Here is a 21,335-nt window from a genome sequence, read left to right on the forward strand (position 1 = left end):
GACTGAAGTGGGCAATTGCTTATTTGCTGAAAATCAGATAGCACAGACTTTGCAATAGCTTTAAAAAAGTCAGATGGTATTGACTCAAGACAGCTCGTTGATGGTTTCAGCTGCTGAACTGTTTTTTTCTACATATTTTTGGTCAACTGTATCAAATTCTGACATGGTAATGGAGTTTTCCCTGAGTGGCTTCAGATGTAGTATCATTTTATCATTTTGCTGATTTGTGCTATTTAACCTGATGGATTGTATTTTTTCACTAAAATAACAGGCAAATTCATTGCATTTATCAGCTGTTAGGAGTTCTGGCGCTATCTGATTCAGAGGGCGTTGTGCGCTTATCAATCACAGCAAATTATTGTTCTTACTGATGATTTCAGAAGTGTTGTGGTCTATCCCTGACTAACTCTTAGTTAAAATTACAAAGACTTTGTCTGTAGAGGTCAAGTCAATTTGGATTTGAGTTTTTCTCCACTTACATTCTGCTTTCCTACATGTGGATTTAGAGGTCTTTACCATCATTGTGCTCCTCCACGGTGTTCGAGGTCGCCTCAAGATTGTCGTAGTTTTAATAGGAGCAACAGTATTCATGATATTTGAGATTTTCCAGGTGAAATTATCCAAAGGTTCAACTGTCTCAACATTCACAGTTTGTGGCACAGCAATGGTCTCCATAAACTTAGTGGGGGTACTCTCACTTATGTACCTTTTCTTAAGAGACAGAGGTTGTCTGAACTTTTGGAAGAATCTGTAATTCAAAAATTCACAAAAAATGGTCAGAAATAGCCATATCCTTAATGTCAATTTCAACATCCTTAGAGATGACCAGGTCTAAGATGTGACCTTGAGTGTGGGTTGGACTCTTAGTATGTTGAGAGAGGTCATACGTGTATAGTATAGCAGAGTTCTTTGGATTTTCTTCCCATGTTATTGTCAACATGAATGTTAAATGTCCCGTTATGACAAAATAGTTGTAGTCATTACAAATAACTGACAGCAGTTCTGAAAATTCCTCCATAAATTTTCTATTGGATCTTGGAGGTCTATACATTTTTAAAACAATAACCTTTGGGTCACCTTTAACTAAAAACAGAGATATTAAAAAGAGCTAAAATCCATCCATCCATTTTCTGAGCCGCTTATCCTCACTAGGGTCGCGGGCGTGCTGGAGCCTATCCCAGCTGTCATCGGGCAGGAGGCGGGGTACACCCTGAACTGGTTGCCAGCCAATCGCAGGGCACACACTAAACAGATAACCATTCACACTCACAGTCACACCTACGGGCAATTTAGAGTCTCCAATTTATGCATGTTTTTGGGATGTGGGAGGAAACCGGAGTGCCCGGAGAAAACCCACGCAGGCACGGGGAGAACATGCAAACTCCACACAGTCGGGGCCGGGGATTGAACCCGGCGGGTCCTCAGAACTGTGAGGCTGACGCGCTAACCAGTCGGCCACCGTGCCGCCAGAGCTAAAATCACCCAGTATAATTTCTTTACACTGAAATAATGACTTAAAAATAACAGCAATACCACCGCCTTTTTTCCCTATTCGACACTTGTTCTTAAAATAAAAATTTGCTGGTATTGCCTCAATTAAAATGGTATTACAGCGACTTTCTGTTTCATTTAGTAACAAAAAGTTCAGATCATAGGTGGTAATTATGTCATTAAACAACATTGATTTATTACCCTGTGACCTGATATTGAAAAGAGCGAGTCTGGAGACAATGGTTTGATAGATTCACATTTTATCCTCACAAAAGTTGTAGTTCTACTTTTTTTGTGCCATATTTCTTTGACCAACTTTCTGTCCCTTGTAATTACAGGGATGAAAAATGCCTGATTTCCATAGGGTTCTGACTTATTTTGGAAAAGACCCCGCAGGACCTGAAGTGGGCGACCAACATCAACTCCGTCCTCAAAAAGGCCCAGCAGAGGATGTACTTCCTGTGGCTTCTGAGAAAGCACGGCCTGCCACCGGAGCTGCTGAGACAGTTCTACACAGCGGTCATTGAATCAGTCCTGTGTTCTTCCATCACAGTCTGGTTTGGTGCTGCTACAAAAAAGGACAAACTCCAACTGCAACGGACAATCAAAACTGCTGAAAGGATTGTCGGTACCCTCCTACCCACCATTGAGGACTTGCACGCTGCCAGAACTAAGACAAGGGGCGTGCAAAATCCTCTCGGACCCTCCGCACCCCAGTCACCAGCTCTTCCAGCTCCTTCCCTCAGGTAGGTACCGATCAATGCAAACTAGAACTAGCAGACATTCCAACAGCTTCTTCCCTCTTGCGATCAACTTCTTAAACACCTAACCTACAATTCCATTACAACAAGCTGGCAATTTTTTGACTTGAGTTCGTTGTCACATTTCTGTGGGGCCAATTATGTATTACTCGTGCACTCACTGTAGTTGTCTCGCCATGCTGCACTAATTGCATATACTGGCCACTCATGCCAGAGTAGCATCTGCTCCATTTGCACACTGATTGAGGAGTATCTGCAACATTTGCATCCAGATTATCGTACAACTCGTCACTTTAAACCGCATACACTCCTTGAAGTCTCGGCGCCCTTTGCACAATGGTCATTGCACCGGACTATTGCAATATTAGTCATTCGAACTGCTCTAACGGCTAGAGGACTCTGCATCTTTTTGCACAATTGTCAAAAAAAAAAAAAAAAGTACCGGCATTTCCAGATAACTAGCAACCCTTTACTGCTCAGTGACTGTTTTTTTTTTTGTCAATGTCTTTCTGTCTCCAAAGTGTTCTGTAAATTGACTGTCTGTTGTCATACTAGAGCGGCTCCAACTACCGGAGACAAATTCCTTGTGTGTTTTTGGATATACTTGACAAATAAAGATGATTCTGATTCTGAGATATCAGTCAGATTCGCAGATAAGATTCTTCATGGGTAGAGGAGGAGGGGCCCTTTGCATCTTAGTAGACGGTGGTTCCAGGCGAGGGGGAATGGGAGGAAGATCTTGTTGTGGTGTGGGCTGGATTCCAATATTGACAATAGCCTTCACCCTGTTTGTCAGACCTAACATGGCATTTAGGCTAGTAGAGAGTAAGTTTTGCGTTGGGCTTTGATCCAATGGGGCAGGGAGGGGTGTGGGAGATTGAAAGTGCTGCCTCATCTCATTTTATTCCTCCGATTGTTTGGGTGACGCTGATAAATCCATCTGCGCCTCGTGTCGCCTTATCTCTTGTTCCTCTGATTGTTTGGGAACAACTGCATCTTTCTGTCCTTCAGCCGTGTCAACAAAGCCAGTGTTTTGCATTCAGGCCGCTGAATGACGTACACAGTAAAACATTTTGGCAGCCAACAACTTAACCCCTTATCTATTTAGACAGAAACCGTCTGCCTTGTAAAGATGTCTGCGCTCCCAAAAAAAGTGGAATTTTTTAAATGAAATTCATGGACAGTGCAGTACACACGTGTTCGAGCCACTTACTTAATTGACTGAGCCTACTTAAACGTTCATCTACAACTCGTACCGTTGGGAGAGGTCCACTTATGAAAACCTCAGCATCCAAATATTACACTTTTGTTAGGCGATCAATGAAATCTCGCTTCAGTACCTCTGATTGCTGCTTGACAACATCCAGGGAGCATGACAGCTTTCACAGTTGGGTGTTGAATAGTGATCTTCAGGATTTTTTAGAGATATCAGAGACCATGTAATTGGTAAAACACAGTACTTTGGTGTTCTTCTCACCGCAAAAACGTTTCACATCATTGACAGCTCCATCACCAACTATTAATGTTTGGGGTGCCATTTTTTACTTGTATGATTTAGTTTCATACCTTTCAGTGGTGGTGGGGGATGAGCATTCTTGGCCAGGGTCTTGTAAAAGTGGCTCAAATCTATTTGTAAGTCTGATGTCAATGTTTTGCATTGACTCGTGTCCTTTTTTCTTGCCCTTCGCTGTAGCGACCATCCACGGCCGCTCACTAGGGGTTGAAGCAGCACCCAACGCAGGCCAGCCGGATTCCTCAGTAATCTGCTGGTGTTGTGTCCTCCCTTTTAGATGTTGTCCCATATCTTTGGGCTTTGTTCCCAGTAAATTCCAGGGAGAACTCCTGGATGATCCATTACCCTTTCCACAGTCCAGATCCGTCGTCTTTGTTGAGCTAAGTGGCTGTCTGCACACTTCTGCTCACCATTTTTTAGGCATCTGTAGAGTGGTTTCATTCCCCGACTGTCCATTTACATCCACATACACTTCAAGACAGTGGATTTTCGTGTCCAGGATTGACATCCTCTGCAGCAGTCCTCAGTGGAAAAGGGAGGCATCTAGATTGCTGGTCTTGTTGCTAATAGCAGGCTTGTGCTAATTAGCAGGCCACGCTTACGTAATGGTGAGAGGGTATCAGAAAATATTGTAATATCGCAACAACTGACTGTATCTACAAAAAAGGTGCAGTCCCAAAGGTTTAAAAATATCCAGGAGTCGCTGCTTCTAATTTTTTTCCAAGGAAAAACAAGCTCATGAGCAAGAAAACTATGTAAACAGAGGTGAAGCAAGCAGAGCGTTACCTTAACAAGCATGCTTTTGGAGGAAGTACTGGCGTATTGAAGAAACCCCACGCAATGACGACAACGGGCAACCTCAACACACAAAGGCTTACGTTCAAATCCAGAACATCTGACTATATGATGCAGATATGCTAATCACATGCTTTGCTGCACTGCTGTGTTTTTTTCTTAAATGTCAACTCAGTACCTAATATCAGACTTGGCTGCTTAATTTGCCTTGAAGTAATAGGGAAGCGGACCGCACCTTGCCAATTAACTTTTCCCTAGAGACCCATGAAATGAAGGTACAGTATTTTGCATAATATAGATGTAATTCCCAAGTGATGAATGCCCTATTTTTGTGAAACTGTCGACACTTTTATTTTTATTAATACAATCCAACATAATACAAAATCATCAAAAAGCTGATGTCTATATACTTCAGGACCTAACTGTATGCTCATGGTTAGGGAAATGCTCACAAAACCTATTCACAAATTTTATGTCCAAGAGCTACACTTTGATTCTTAAAAGGATGGAATCGGGACCCAAAAGTGGGTCCTGGACAAGTAGACAAAATTCATAGCATAATTCAGACTGTTAAAAACTGTTACAGTTCCTTTAGTCTGCACCCTTCATTTCCTAAACAGAAGACAAACTACTGATGTTACGCTTTCCTTAAAAGAGGAGATATAAACGATATACAGTAAGAAGAGATATAAAAGATATAAGATATAAAATTTTGTACATGCACATCCTCAGTTTCTTAATAAGGTGCTCTGAAATGCACTTTAAACATGTAAGCATGAATTGTTATGTTTAAAAATATTGTGGCATTGCAGAAAAAAAATCTGAACTAGCAGTAGCTATCAACAAGCTCTTAAAAGTAAAACCAAACAGACCAAAAAAACGTCTCGGAAATTTGACACATTACAGAGAATTGTCTTCTTAACAAGATGGACAATGAATGAATGGATAAAAAAAATCTCAAAGTATGTGAAATCAGGCTTCAAAATGTGGATCCCAGGGTGTCAACAGTTGAGAACCAATGGGTTAATGCATGGTTGCTGTCCTAATTACGGTGAATGATTTTTTTTGACTTCATGGTGTATTTAAATAAAATAAAATAACATATCCCATAGAATGCATAGTTGAAAAATACCAAATTAATCTCACCACTCCATAAGCAACCGTGTTGCTGTAGGATCGGAGCTCGGGGTAGATATTGGCAAGGAACCAGCTGAATGGTTGACACTTGAGTTTGGATCGTAGAGCTCTTCTCTCAGAAATGTCACCAATATCTATTCCTGAGTTCTATTGAAAGAAGTATATGAAAGACCTCAAATTACACATTGGTTTCCTCTATAATAACAAGAAAAATGCCATTAAACAGTGGAACCTCCAAGTCAAATGTTTCTAAAGTTGTAAAATTTGCAGTTGAACACACAATTTCAAAATCACAAAAACCCTTTGGTCAGCATAAGGGAAAATAAATCATGTTAGCTAATCTTGCAAAGCTTCATCAAATCCATTTGAGTGAATTACTGTACTTGAACGTATTTGCACTTGTAGTGTAGTGGTTCATCCTGCGGCCTTTCGTGCAGTGTGGGTTTGATTCCCGGCCAGTGCTTAAATACATAGCCGCTACAAAGTCCTGATTAAAATATGGCTCGGTTGCATCATTCAGGACATCGAACATAAAAACCGTTCCAAACAAATCATGCGAGCGTTTCACTGTGGTGACCCCTGATGGGACAAACTAAAAGTTGCAGCAATTGTACAGTAATTTAAATCATTTCAGTGACTTCAGTAAAATATGAACTGACCAATGGATTGGACGAACAGAACTTTTGCCAAGAGAAGGCAACAGTTAGAATGTGATTGTTTACATGTTTTCATGGTCTCCATTTTTGCATTGTGTTTCCATTGGATTTAGTTTTGTTTTATATTATGTTGTTCTCCTGTCCTTTGTTCATGCCTTCCCAGTCTGCACGTTATGTCTTTGTCTCGTTCTGCTCTTGTCAGCCCGCTATTTGTGTTTACTATTCAGCTCCTTGAGGCTCGGGCTGAACGATTTTAGGAAAATATTTAATTGTGATTTTCCTGGGAGATTTTACGATCTCGATTCGATTCATGATCTGTCTGTTCTGACACCATGTAATGAAATAATGACCGGCTCCTTTGAGTGCTATATAGAAGTGTTTAATTCAAGCATGTCCACTTCAACGGAACGGTGGACGACTGGTTAGTACATCTGCCTCACATTTCTGAGGGCCCAGGCTCAAATCCGGCCTTGCCTTTGTGGAGTTTGCATGTTCTCCCCGTGTCTGTTTGGGTTTTCTCTGGGTACTCTGGTTTCCTCCAACATCCCAAAAACCTACATTGTAGGGTAATTGAAGAGTCTAAATTGTCCATAGGTGTGAATGTGAGTGTGAATGGTTTGTTTCTATGTGCCTTGTGATTGGCTGGCGAACAGTTCAGGGTGTACCCCGCCTCTCGCCTGGAGATAGCTGGGATAGGCTCCAGCACGCAACAGTGCCCCCTTGTATCTAGGTGACCCTTATCATATAATTACATTTCCCTTACAAAAAAAAAAAAAAAGTGTGGTGGTGGATTTCAAGAGCTTTATCTCCGATGACCTGTAGTAATGTGCTGCTCTGTAGCTTTTGAGTCTTAATATCAATGCTGGTCGCAGTGAAATAATACTAGCCACTAGTTGTCTGCAATGTTTCTTTCCAATCGCAGTGTGTCTGGTGCTTTTAATCCATCCATGTTGGCAAAAATCCATCCGTTTTAACACCATGTAGGGTGAACTTCCTTATACAACAGTGCCCACTTGTGTCCAGGCGACACTTATCATATCACTACAGTATTCGCATGTGAAAAGAACAAGAGTCAGACAATCAAACTGTTTTAGACTAGTGTATGTTATACAGCCTCCGGGGCCCCACACAACAACGTACAGCAATCATAGGGACTTTGCCTAAAACAGCTAACGAGGATAAAAGTCCACTGGGGCTGCACAGTTAATCAAATTGTAATTGTGATTACAATTTTGGCTGCCATGATTAAATTAACCTGTTACTTGGGTAATGATTTTCACATTTAAAATGCGGACGCACTTTCTAAACAGTAGTCAGCCATCCACCAGGCTGCAAATGCATGGTTAAGGCTTCATTAAGCTGCCAAAACAACAAGCAAGCGGCACCAAGCACACCCTGCAGTGGGGGGTTAGGGTTAGGGTCTCGGTGGGACTCACGAGAGTGAGTCATGCCAAGAGAAGCAACTAGTACAGCAAAAATTGGAGATGAGGATCATCATGGCTCGAAAAGGGATCAACATCTATTTGTTGGACATGTTTTGCTTCAAGGCACGTGACGTTACACAAGAAGTCATATGTAAAGAATGCAACAGAGTTGTCTGCCCCGCAGGGTAACACAACTAATCTGTTAAACCATCTAAAACTAGCATAAAAACATTACCAGGGTGTCCAGGCTCTCCCTTGGAGATAGGGTGAGAAGCTTGGTCATCCGGGAGTGCTCAGAGTAGAGCCGCTGCTCCTCTGCATTGAGAGGAGCCAGATGAGGTGGCTTGGGCATCTGATTAGGATGCCTCCTGAACAACTCCCCGGTGAGGTGTTCCGGGCGCGTTCCACTGGGAGGAGACCCCGGGGAATAATGACCCAGGAGACGCTGGAGAGACTATGTCTCTCGGCTGGCCTGGGAACGCCTCTGGATGCCCTCGGAAGAGCTGGATGAAGTGGCTGGGAAAAGGGAAGTCTGGGCCTCCCTGCTAAAGCTACTGCCCCCGCTACCCGACCTTGGATAAGCGGAAGAAAATGGATGGATGGATGGCATTAATTACACTGTATGAACAATGACTGCGGTCAGGTCAGCCTCCAGTCGAAATGTAAGTAAAGCTCACCTCAAGCAATACATACAACAGAATATTAGTTTTGTGTTCTATTAAATAAGTCTAGAGTTCTCACAGAGTAGGTATATTTGTGAGTAAATACAGACAAGAATCTCATTATTTGAGTATATACAGTATACCTTTGGTTTGTTTTGGTGGTGTGCTGCGAAATTGTTCTCATGTAAAATATGTGCCTTGGCTAAGTGAAGGTTCGGAAACACTGACTTACGCTAATGATGTTTTTACCATGTATATTTTTTTTATTTTGATGCCTTTAACCTGAAGGGGAAATTCATTAAGAAAGACAAAAAGGTTTAAATATAACTTTTGTTGTTCAGTACAATTCAATGTAAACAGTAAGTACAGGGCCTACTTTCACGTAACCATATAAAGGAGTGATAGAGAAAGAGCACACTGCATTTTGGGATGAGTCTGTTAAATATAATGAAAAGATTAAAAGATCTTTCGGATGTTTTTGAAAAGATTTTTCCTAGGATTACACACAGCAAGATGTTTGCGAGTTGATCATCTTACCAAGGCCTCTAGAGAAAGCTCAAACCTCCAGTGTTTCATTTATTGCCAGCTGACTGCCATGCTCAGAGGTTTTCTTTAGAATTTGTATTGCGGTATTGTGTCTATTTCTGCACACAAATAATTTCCCAAATTGAAGCAAATCCCAAGGGAGGATTTGGACGTGTGACAAGATGCTTGCTGCTCAGACAACAAGGAACACTTGCTATCTCATTACACTTGCATTGACAATATGAGGGAAGTAGGCTGCCTTGGCGAGCGTTGTGTTCCCCAAGGGTGTGCTACTTAGGAAGTGATGGAACAGATTTGCTCATCTGAAATGCTTAGGAGTCTGGACCCCCATTTATCATCCATCCATCCATCCATTTTCCTTACCGCTTATCCTCACTAGGCATATATGTGGAGACTCCACACCTAATATTGTATTTAGAAATGTGAAACATTTTCAACAAACAAGAACAGTCCTGCTGTCTTGTTTCAACCTTTGTGGATCTTCCATCCATCAATTTTCTGTACCGATTATCCTCACTAGGGTTGCGGGCGTGCTGGAGCCTATCCCAGCAATCTTCGGGCGGGGAGGCGGGGTACACCCTGAACCGGTCGCCAACCAATCACAGAGCACATAGAAACAAACAACCATTCGCACTCACATTCACACCTATGGGCAATTTAGAGTCTTCAATCAACCTACCATGCATGTTTTTGGGATGTGGGAGGAAATCGGAGTGCCCAGAGAAAACCCACCCAGGCACGGGGAGAACATGCAAACTCCACACAGGCGGGGCCGGGATTTGAACCCCAGTCCTCAGAACTGTGAGGCAGATGTGCTAACCAGTCGTCCACCGTGCTGGCCCCATTTATCATTTCAGATGAAAATGTTTGGGAGTAAAAAAGCCTGTTTTCTAATTACGGAAAATAACATTAACATTGCTGAAAGTCACAGAGTCACTATTTAACAATAATACCTCACCGTCAATGTGAATGAAGCAGTCAAACACTCGGGGTTGAACGACAAGATTTTTTGTAGTTGACTATTATGTGATGAGAGTCGAGTCCAAGTCAATTAATGTCATTGATATTTCTTCACAGTACAGTGGTCCTCAACCTTTTTTGTGCCATGGACTGGTTTCACATGAAGCGATATTTTGTCAGACTGGCAGAGAAACAAAAACAAATGATTAAAAATACTACTCATCATGATGCTGAATGTATCTGTTGTAATTACTTGGAGCCCTACGCATGTTTGTCTTGCAAATTACTGTGCTACTAGTGTCATTTTTGGCAGAATTTTTCCACATGCTTGTAGCATAGTACGGCCCTTTGTCGTACTGTGACAAGTGTTGCCATATACTGTCTGGTGATGTTGGTACGTGTTTTGATATGATTAAAGTTCTTGTAATTACACAGTTGTGGCCCATGCATTATTGGAAATAACATTTAGATGACAAACATGGAGCTTCACTTCGCACTGCTGACCTTGGTCCTTGCTGCCAGTCCTGTGGTCCCGCTGGTATGAATCTTTTAAGAATAGCGGCGATCAGAATAGCTCAAGCTAGCAAGCAACTGCTATGCTCTCCCATAAGCAACTTATTTTTTTATTTTATGACCAGACGTATGAAAACTGTTACCTTGTTGGCCGGACATTTCACCGCTACACAGAGCGTTATAGTCGGGTGACGGCAGCAGACGGGCGAGTCGAATGTCCTCTATAAATTGGCTGATTGGAAGACAAGATGCCAAAAATATGATTAGCGATTAGTTGACTTCAAGCTTTAAACATTGATGCGGAGTAGAAAAGTCGACGAATCGGTTCAAACTCTTATGAAACACAAAAATATTATCTGTCAATTATAAACTTCAGTTTCGCTGTTTAACTGTTTTCTACCACATTCTGAGCTGGGTAGTAACGCACTACATGTACTCCGTTACATTTCCTTAAGTAACATACCGCAACTAACACTTGTCAGAGTAGTTTGAATGCACCATACTTTTTACTTTTACGGAAGCGTTTATTTTAAGACGAATCAATACTTTTACTATGTTACAATGATCGACATGCCGCTCGGTACTTTTATTTATCAATTATTGCATGCGTGATCTATTTTCAGACTTAATGCTCGACTTCCGCATCGGGCGCCGTTGGGCCAATCCAACATTACCACTTGTATCATTTGAAACCAATTCACTAATCAGATAGCACAAGGCAACCACATGACCGCACACAAAGCTTTCACGGGCCAACCAAAGTGATTTATTTTGGCGGAAAACATCAGCTGCGCTTACAGACTGAAAAACAACAGCTTTATGATGCAGTATAGTCTTGTGTCTGCCCAAATGTTGATATTCAGCCCACTTGAGAAAACAGATGTTTCTATTGTTGTTTTGGCAGTGCATCTGGCAACGTTAGGCCAATTTTGATGGTCGTAAGTCACTGTAAAACATGTTTCTTTGGGGATACGTGCCATGCTGTAATTCCTCTTTCTCTCGCACGCACTCACACAAACACAAACAAACACACACACACACACAAACTATCAATAAGTCTGGTCAGCAAACAGCTTCTTCATTCAGTCATTTAAGTGAATCATAAAACAAAAAAAAGAAACAAAACAAAAAAATATATATTTCTGTCGGGCCCAATGCATGTGTTGTTGGTTTTTGGGCACTTAAACATTTAAATGGTGGCAGGTGTCTGTGTGTGGAATCCCATATATTATTATTTTTGTATTTGATGTTCTCGCTCTCATTTTAAAAAAAATATCATAAGTTACTCACCAGTTACACTTTACTTGAGTAGTTTTTTCACTGAGTACTTTCTTACTCATACTCAAGTAAATATTTGGAGGAGTACTTTTTACTTGAGTCATATTATTTTAAAGTAACAGTACTCTTACTTGTATCCAATATTTGGCTACTATACCCACCTCTGACTACATTCAAATACTGTACCTGAAATGGAACATTCCAGGCCATGTAGACATGACTCTTATAGCTGTCCATCCAGACCTCGGCCACTCTTAAAGCATTTCGACGTACGAGGGCTGTCAGGTTTTCTGTGTAAGGCTTATGAGCTCTCTCGATGTGAGCAATCCTGGAGCAGGGAAGTACCTCCACGCTGCCACCACACTGCCATACCTTAGTTTGATAGTTTGATAGATAGATAGATAGATAGATCGATCGATCGATCGATAGATAGACAGACAGACAGACAGATAGACAGACAGACAGACAGAGACAGACAGAGGCAGAAAGACATACAGGACACTACTGGTGTTACAAGTTACAACCTGGGGAGAGGCCAACATACAGTAATAACTTTACATTTCATTGTTGTTTGTTTTTTCATTCAAACAAACTTCAGGATAATGACGCACATATGACATTCCTGTCTAGATAAAGAAGAAAAATAAATTGTTTACAATGGGGTTGGGCATAATAATCAGTTAGTTGATAAATTCAATCTGCAAAGGTTGAATCAAGGCAATTGGACTGTTCTTGTTTGTTGAAGACATTTTCCTTTTAATTCAAAAGGCTTATTCAGTTCTACATTTTAGGTGTGGCATCTCCCTATTTATGCCAAAGTGGTTGTGCTCCTTGGGGTTGGTCAACAATAGGTTGTTTATGTTGCCCAGAGTGGTTAATAAAAAGACCGTCCTGCATACCAATCAGTCATTCACTTGTCTTGTGACAAAACAGCTCATTAGAGCAACTCTTCCCTTTGAATCTTTGGGTGGGAGAGATGTGAGGGCATTGTTAAGGGCAAATGATGGGTGATTCCTCAAACCTCCTCCTCTGTTTAGAGAAGTCTTTCCTAGTTTGACATAGATGGCTTCTTTTACACCTCTTTCAAACAAGTAGTCATCTCTATCCAGAACTCGGACGTTGTTGTCCTTGAAGAAATGCCCCTTCTTCTTAAGATGCAAATGAACCGCTGATTCCGGACCCGAAATAGGCGCCCGTGTTGCGTCATGCACCTGAGCAGCGGCTGCTTAGTCTCTCCAATATAGAGGTCATTGCACTCCTCTCTGCACTGCCCTGCATAAACAACATTACTGAGTTTGCGTCTCTGTATTTTGTCACTGGGGTGAACCAGCGTTTGTCTGAACATGTTAGTGGGTTTGAAATACATTGGTATGTTATGTTTGGAGAAAAACCTTTTGGGTTTCTCTGACAGAGCAGCCACATAGGGGACCACCATTTCGCCTCCTGTTTCTGTTTTCATGCTCAGGTGTAGTTTCTGTTCTTCTCTTGGTGGAATTGACAAAGGCCCGAATGAAACCAATATATCCACAGATTTGATGTGTTCAGTAAACAAATCTACTTTGCAGGCTTTTATCTTAACCCATGTGCCATCAACATACCTGACCCAGTGGCTGGGGTTAGCTCCTCGAAAAGAGTCCAGTGCTTTTCTTTCCATGACATCTATGTTTATATTGGCCACAATGGGGGAGACTGTTGAGCCACATGGTGTCATGATCCATGCCCTGCAGTTCCTCTTTTGGAGCTTGGGTGGCGCTTTGTGCCTTGTCTCTCCCTCTCCCCCTCTGTCTCCCTAGCAATCAGCATTACCTGTGCAGTGAACCTGACTTCAAGCAGCACTGATTACTGCCTGCATTTAAAGCCTGTCAAGTCCTGCAGCCTTCGTCTGAGTATTGACGTTTGCTTGTGGCTCACCGGCCGACTCTCGCACTCCCAGGTTTTGTGATACGATAGTAATTATCCTACTCACCCTGCTCACCCGATTGTGTTCTTCCCCGTCTCCAGTGTTCCTCCCGTGCCTTCCCCATCTCGCTGACTGCTCCAGCCACGCCGCCAAGCTACCCCACCTGCTCACGTTCCCGCTTCCTGCTTGTTCCTCGTCCCGACGGTCTTCCACCTTGCTTTGGCTATTACCCTGAGCCAACCTGCAATAAAAAATTCTAAATCTACTCCCTCCACCTCAGTCTGCTCTTGGGTCCAATCCTATTCACATCCTACTTTGCTTCGTGACACATGGCACAGTTGTGTTTTCGTTTTTAGAAACATTCATTGTTTCAACAACAACAACCTATTGTTGACCACTCCCAGGGGACAGACCCACTGAGGCATAAATATCGAGACTCTACACCTTAAATTTTGAAACAGTTTTTTGGATTAAAGGTGAAATATCTTCAACAAACAAGAACAGTCCCATTGCCTTGATCAAACCTTTGCGGATTACCATGATCTGTCTGACTGAGAATTTATTCTTGATTGATGCAAAGTAATGTTCACTAAGAAGACCCTGCCCCTAAGGAAAGGGTTCCTGGGCCGTTTGAACGTACGACCCACAGCTGAGTCTTCTTTCGGCACCCAAAACATTAACTGAATCAGGAATTTGGGAATAGTTCCCACGTTGCAAAAACACAGTTTCTCCAATAGTTGCTCATTTCGGGGAACGTTTTTTGTTGTTCAAAAAGGCATTTTGTCAACAAGGTGGTAAGGAACAATTATTGTTATAAGAAAGTTAACAATTCTGCTTTATGCTTAACAAGCAAGCATGACTTAAAGGTTTACTGTCACAGTGGGGTGTTGTTTGGTTGTGTATTTGTTACGTAATACTGAACTTTATCTATTATATTATTTGATTCCCTGTTTAGCAAACAAAAGGTTTATTAATAAAGATGTCCTTAAATGAATGTGCCTTTTGGCAATGCAAATAGTTCTCATTGGAAAAGAAAAAAACAAAGTGGGTGTGAACATTACATAAGAACTTTGACATCTCTTTGTACGACACAGATCTCGTGCTTGTCAAAGGGCTAAGCACAAAGCTTATTGCAATACATACTTTTTAAGTAAATAATACTGATATTCAAAATGGCTAAATTTAGCCTGTTAAAAAAGGCTCTTAAACAACCATTGACCCAAACCATTGGGACATTTTAAGCCTTTTCCAAGTTTAAGAAATCTATATTCATACACCAAATAGAGCTTATAGTATCAGATCAAATTAATTAACTGTGCCATAATGCATACCACTAATATCGTTTGAACAAAAACTGTAATGTTTTTTTTTTGTCTCTTTATGTCACTCAAATGCACGCTGATGGTTGTGAAGAGCACTATAAATGAGGGTAGGTAGATTTGCCATGGTAGAACCTTATGCAGGACTATTTAAGCTGACAGATGCTTGGCATTCTTTAATAAAGGTTATATAAACACAATATGCGTGTAATCATCCATTCATCCATCCATCCATCCATCCATTTTCTTCCGCTTATCCAGGGTCAGGTCACGGGGGCAGCAGTTTCAAGGTCAGATGACAAAGATGTTATGGGGTCAGTTAAAATTCATATTTGCATTGTTTATAGGTTATGTAATACATGCACGTTAACGTCCAGGAGGTTTTCAACTACAGTTTAGCTAAAAATGAGGCTTTTATTACGCGCATCGAGACCTCCCCGAACATACCCGAAGCTCTAGACAGCAGGGTATGGTTACTCTATCCACCGCAAGGGCTACCGAAAGTGACGTTGCAATTGACAGACACAACGCGCTATACATTATACGCAATGGTGAACAAGGTGTTGGAATATGAGGAGGAGGAGGATTTTGACGTACAGGAGCACCTGACTGAACTTGCCATTGTCAAACCGTACGTTTAAGATGATCAGGAGGTCGGAACCTGACAGTGACGACGACGGGCAGCCAAGTAGCAGCTGTACAACAGAAAAAGAAAGTGGCCACTGGGTCGATGTGATGGTATGTCTTTTTATACAGTCATGACTTGAAATAATGGCACCCCAGGGGTGCCAATATTTTTTAGCACAACTATACATATTATATATTCATATATGTTTCAATGACACAGCTCAAGCTTTTACATAGTATGCAGTATTCCTATATATTGTGTGCCCCTCGCTCGAGTAGCGTTATAACACGCCACAGAGAAAGTCTTTGCCGCGCCTGTTGGCTTGTCATAAAGGCAAAAGTATAGACGACAGTACTGAAAAGTACTGCTTGGGTCTTTATTTTCTACTGCCTAGTGAGTAACCATAATAGAGTCGTAGGTATATACAAGGAACTCCTCATCTTTTGTGTGCGTTGCGGCACCGTGGCGGCTGCGAGATTTAGTTCTTTTGCTAGCGGTTGAGGTCGTGATGGCCGTAGGATAAATAGTTTCAGCCTCTACCTCTGTACCAAATGCTTTCTGCTAAGTCTTTCTCAAAACACGGCAGTTCGAAGTGATCAGCACAGAGTTTGGAATGCTTGCTCGGCACCCATACCTGCCCACCTTTATTCCCCCGTCGATCGACTTTCCCTATCCACTGGTCACGTATTCCTTTTTCACTTAGAAAGCCAAAAAAAAGTCTTGCCACTGCCTGAACCTGTCATGGGTGTGCGTTCCGGTTATTGTTTTCCCCCTGTTTCGTACACACTTGCTCCTGAGACCATCTTTACCACCTGTGCCTCGTTCACCCTAATTACCCCTTGCATTTAACCTCGTGTCTCATTCTTTCTAGTCGCCAGTTCGTTGTACCTTGTCGTCGCGTTCCAGCATTCCTTGTTTCCACGTCACAGACTCACAGTAAGACTGACCCTGTTCCGATTATCGACCTCGCCTTTTTGCCTCACGTTTTTGGATACTGTTGCCTTTTTTGGATTCCCTGCCTGTGTACCGACCTCTGCCCGTATATTAAACCTCTCTTTTGTGAAACTGTCCATTTGTTTTGGAGTCGTGCATTTTTGGGTCCCATCCTACGTTCCGTTCATGACAGAACAAACTGGCCATAATATGGACCCAGCAGACTCAGACCCGGTGCGCAAAGCCCTTCAAGCGCACGGTCAACGCCTCTCGAAGCAGGATGAGCAGCTTGCTGCACTCCACCTTCATCTAGAGTGACTGTCAGAGCATCAGGACAATATGATGAGACAGGTGGACTCACAGTTTGAAGTGCTAATGAATATACTTCAGAAGAAGGAACCAGCTTGCACAGAATCCGATGCCACCACTGTACCACTGTTCCCAGGTGAAGCAGTCACCATGCAGCCGCCTGCCACCTCAGCTACTGTCTGCCCACAGCTCTCTCGACCGGAGAGGTTCTCTGGAGATTCTGGGAATATTAAGCCGTTCATCACTCAGTGCAAACTCCACTTTGAGCTGCAGGCAGCTGCCTTCCCCACCGAGCGGGCAAAAATCGCTTTTGTCATTTCCCACCTGACTGGTCGTGCGGAGGCGTGGGCTACTGCTGAATGGAGCCGCAATTCCGCCGCGTGTCATTCATGGGTTTTTTTTCGTAAAGACTATGGAGCAAGAATGTGGTATCCGATAGGGGTACCCAATTAATTTCGCAATTTTGGAAGGAGTTTCGCAATCTCATAGGTGCTACCGTCAGTCTGTCATTTGGGTTTCACCCTGAAACCAACGGACAAACCGAGAGGCTGAACCAGGACCTGGACTCTGGGCTCCGATGTCTCGCTTCACAGGAGCCACGATCCTGGTCTCAGAAACTGGTTTGGGTTGCATTCTCTCCCCTCTGCATCCACTGGTCTATCGCCTTTTCACGTTGTGCATGGTTACCAACCATCTCTATTTCCTGCCATAGCCCCAGAGTCCACAGTTCCAGCGGCATTGACCTTGGTGATACGCTGCAGGAGGACCTGGGATCGAGCCCGCCAGATGCTGCTGCGCCAAGGACGGTCCTACAAAACCGCTCCTGATCGTCAAAGGACACTGGCGCTGAACTACAAAGTGGGTCAGAGAGTTTGGCTCTCTACCAAAACATATTCCACTCCGGGTGGAGTCCAGGAAGCTCGCTCCCAGGTTCGTTGGGCCCTTCCCCATCACAAAGATCATCAACCCTGTTACCGTGAAGCTTAGGCTCCCAAGGTCAATGCGGGTCCACCCTGCTTTTCATGTCAGCCTGCTCAAGCCCGCCCAGGAATCCCCTCTGGTCCCGCCTTCCAGCCCCCCCCCATCCCCCCCAGTCTGTGGATGGGGGCCCTGTCTTCACTGTGAGGCGGCTGTTCTCGTCTCGTCGGAGGGGATTTCAATATCTGGTGGACTGGGAGGGCTATGGGCCTGAGGAACGTTCATGGGTGCTGTCTGTATTTATCATGGATAATTCGCTCATTCGGGACTTCCACGTTGCGCATAAAGGGGCCCCAGGGTCATCTGGGCCGGCCGTTAAGGGGGGTGGGGGGGTACTGTCATGGGTGTGTGTTCCGGGTTTTGTCTTCCTCCCTGTTTCACACACACCTGCTCCTGTGAGCATCTTCACCACCTGTGCCTCGTTCACCCTAATTTCCTATTGTATTTAACCTCATGTCTCATTCCCTCTCGTTGCCAGTTCGTTGTACCTTGTCGTCGCGTTCCAGCATTCCTTGTTTCCACGTCACAGACTCACAGTAAGACTGACCCTGTTCCGATTATCGACCTCGCCTTTTTGCTTCACGTTTTTGGATACTGTTGCCCTATTTGGATTGACCTGCCTGTGTACCGACCTCTGCCTGTATATTAAACCTCTCTTTTTTTAAACTGTCCATTTGTTTTGGAGTCATGCATTTTTGGGTCCGTTTTTGGATGCGGTCATCGGTGTGTGTTGCGGTTGTTGTTTTCCCCTCGTGTTTCATTCTTTCTAGTCGCCAGTTCGTTGTACCTTGTCGGCGCGTTCCAGCATTCCATTTCCACGTCACAGACTCACAGTAAGACTGACCCTGTTCCGATTATCGACCTCGCCTTTTTGCCTCACGTTTTTGGATACTGTTGCCCTTTTTGGATTGACCTGCCTGTGTACCGACCTCTGCCTGTATATTAAACCTCTCTTTTTTTAAACTGTCCATTTGTTTGGAGTCATGCATTTTTGGGTCCTATCCTCTGTTCCGTTCATGACAGAACCATTTGTACAACCAAATGCCACACAATAACCATTGTGACATTGCTAAATCATGCGACAACAAATATACAAGCATGGGAACAACAGCATGGAACAATAGCACACAATGCCGAATGAACAGGCTGTTTGGCTCGTGTTACGTCACAGCGCCGAATAGAGCCGAAGACCGGAAGGCGCTGGATCTAAAAAGCAGAAGGCGCATTCTGAATCATATTTATCGATTTAACTGCTGTATATCTGGTATATAATCACTTTGAAATGGTAGATGTGGTTTGTAAAGGGGTTCTAGAGTTACCACCTCATCAGGCTCCTCTCGATGCGGAGGGCCAGCGGCTCGACTCTGAGACCCCCCCGGATGCAGAGCTTTTCACCCAATCTCTAAGGGAGAGCCAGACCACTCTGTGGAGGAAACTGATTTTGGCTGCTTGTATCCGCAATCTTGTTCTTTCGGTCACAACCCACAGCTCGTGACCATATGTGAAGGGAGGTACGCAGCTCTACTGGTAAATTGAGAACTTTGTCTTTCGGCTCAGCTCCTTATTTACCATGACAGACCAAATATTCAAGACAAAAAAGACAAAATATTCATTTAGGACATAAGACAAAAACAGGTGTGGAGAGTCACTGAGCAATTAAAGTGACACTGATATAATGGCAGTTGTGCAGTCCTCAAGCAATTTAGAGCAGTTTAAAGTGACTAATAGTGCAATGATCTGGTACAGTAAAACAATTTTGCAAATGGTGCAGAAAATTCTCAAACACAAGTGGCCAATAGTAATCAACAACAGAATGCAAATAGTGCAGCATGATGAAGCAGTGAGTGTAAGAATAATGTATGTCCTGACAGAGATGTGCAAAATTGGCAGCATGTTACAATTAAATTGTAAGTTAACTGTTTAAGAAGTTAATGGGAAGATGGAAGAAGTTGTTGAAATCTCTCCTGGTTTTAGTTTGCATTGTTCGATAGCGTCTACTTGAGGAAAGGAGTTGGAAGCAAAAGTGGGTAGGGGAGTACTGATATGTTTTTTCACCAGCCTTGACTGTCCATAGCAGTCCTTCTTTGTCGCAGCACCAAACCAGACTTTGATGGATGAACACAGAAGGAATTCAATGACTGCTGTATAGAACTGCTTCGACAGCTCCCGTGGCAGCCTGTGCTTCCTCAGAAGCCGTAAACAGTACATAGTCTGCTGGCCCTTTTTGAGGATGGAGTTGATGTTTGTCTCCCACTGCAGGTCCTGAGAAACAGTGATTCCCAGGAACTTGAAGGTCTTGACGATTGACACAGGGCAGTTGGACAGCGTGAGGGGCAGCTGTGGTGAAGGATGTTTCCTGAAGTCCACGATCTTCTCTACCATCTTGAGCGTGTTCAGCTCTAGGTTGTGTTGGCCGCATCAAAACTCCAGCCACTCCACTTCCTGTCCATACGCAGACTTGTCACCGTCTTTGATGAGGCTGATGACTTTGGTGTCGCCTGCAGACTTCAGGAGTTTGAGGTGCAGTCGTTCGTGTAGGGAGAGAAGAGGAGCGGAGAGAGGACACATCCTGGGGGTCCCGGTGCTGATGGTGCATGTGGATGAGGTGGTGTTCCCCAGCCTCACCTGCTGTGTCCTGCCTGTCTGGAAGCTGTAAATCCATTAACAGATGACAGGCGAGACGTTCAGCTGGAGAAGCTTAGAGAAAAGGAGTTCGGGAATGATGGTATTGAACTCAGACCTGAAGTCCACGAACAGGATCCTCTCATAAGTCCCTGTGCCGTCGAGGTGTTCCAGGATTAAGTGCAGTCCCATGTTGACTGCATCATCCACTGGACTGGTAATATGGTGGAGCATTTGAGGTAGGATGGGACTTCACACAGTTCCAAAGATCTATTGAAGATCTATGTGAAAACCGGAGCGAGCTGGCCTGTGCAGACTTTTAGGCAGGAGGGGGACAAACTTTCTGGCCCTGCTCCTTTGTTGAGCTTTAATTGTTCGAAGACCCGTTTCACTCCCTGTTCCATTTCAGTTCCTATTCAGTCAGAGGTGTGATGGTGGTTGTCGGTGGTGTGGCTGGGTAGATGTGTGAAAGTGTCCTTTCCAAATCAGCAGTAGAAGGTATTCAAGTCGTCAGTCAGTCCTTTGTTGTTCTCTGCTTGAGGGGGGAGATGATCACTTGTAGCTAGTTAAGGGGCGGGATGTAAACACCGGCAAGTATGAATGAAGCAAACTCATAGGGCGACTAGAATGACTTACAGTTCAAAAACAGCGACTCCAAGTTCAGGCTGCAGTTTGTGCTGAGCTCCGTGACATCAGTACACCATTTGTCATTGATGTAGAAGCATATTCCGCCAGCTTTTGTTTTCCCCGATAGCTCTGTGTTGCGGTCTGCTAGGTATAGTTGGTATAGTCGGGGATGTGTTCACAAAGCCAAGTCTCCGTGAAGCTGAGGGCAGCAGAAGGTGCAAAGTCTTCACTGGTCTTTGTGAGGAGATGAAGCTTATCCATTTTGTTGGGTAGAGAGCGTAGA

General features: G+C 43.5%; 1 protein-coding gene across 6 annotated transcripts in view; it reads right to left on the minus strand.

Moving 5' to 3' along the window:
- LOC133402936 (polypeptide N-acetylgalactosaminyltransferase 18-like) overlaps positions 1 to 21,335 on the minus strand; it is a 179,589-nt gene that overhangs the window by 46,992 nt on the left and 111,262 nt on the right. For 3 of the 6 annotated variants that reach the window (XR_009768587.1, XM_061677284.1, XM_061677280.1), the window contains 2 exons: positions 11,923 to 12,108; positions 5,707 to 5,844 (listed from right to left, as the gene is read on the minus strand). The exons of 1 other annotated variant lie outside the window; for it this stretch is intronic. Coding sequence is in view for 4 of the 5 variants with exons in the window: in XM_061677284.1 (XP_061533268.1) it covers positions 5,707 to 5,844; positions 11,923 to 12,108 (324 nt within the window). In the remaining variant the exon portion in view is untranslated. The remainder of the gene's footprint in view (positions 1 to 5,706; positions 5,845 to 11,922; positions 12,109 to 21,335) is intronic. 2 more of the 6 variants (XM_061677282.1, XM_061677281.1) reach the window with 1 other exon arrangement.

The sequence above is a fragment of the Phycodurus eques genome, chromosome 5 (assembly GCF_024500275.1).
Source record: "Phycodurus eques isolate BA_2022a chromosome 5, UOR_Pequ_1.1, whole genome shotgun sequence".
In the NCBI taxonomy this organism is placed as follows: Eukaryota; Metazoa; Chordata; class Actinopteri; order Syngnathiformes; family Syngnathidae; genus Phycodurus; species Phycodurus eques.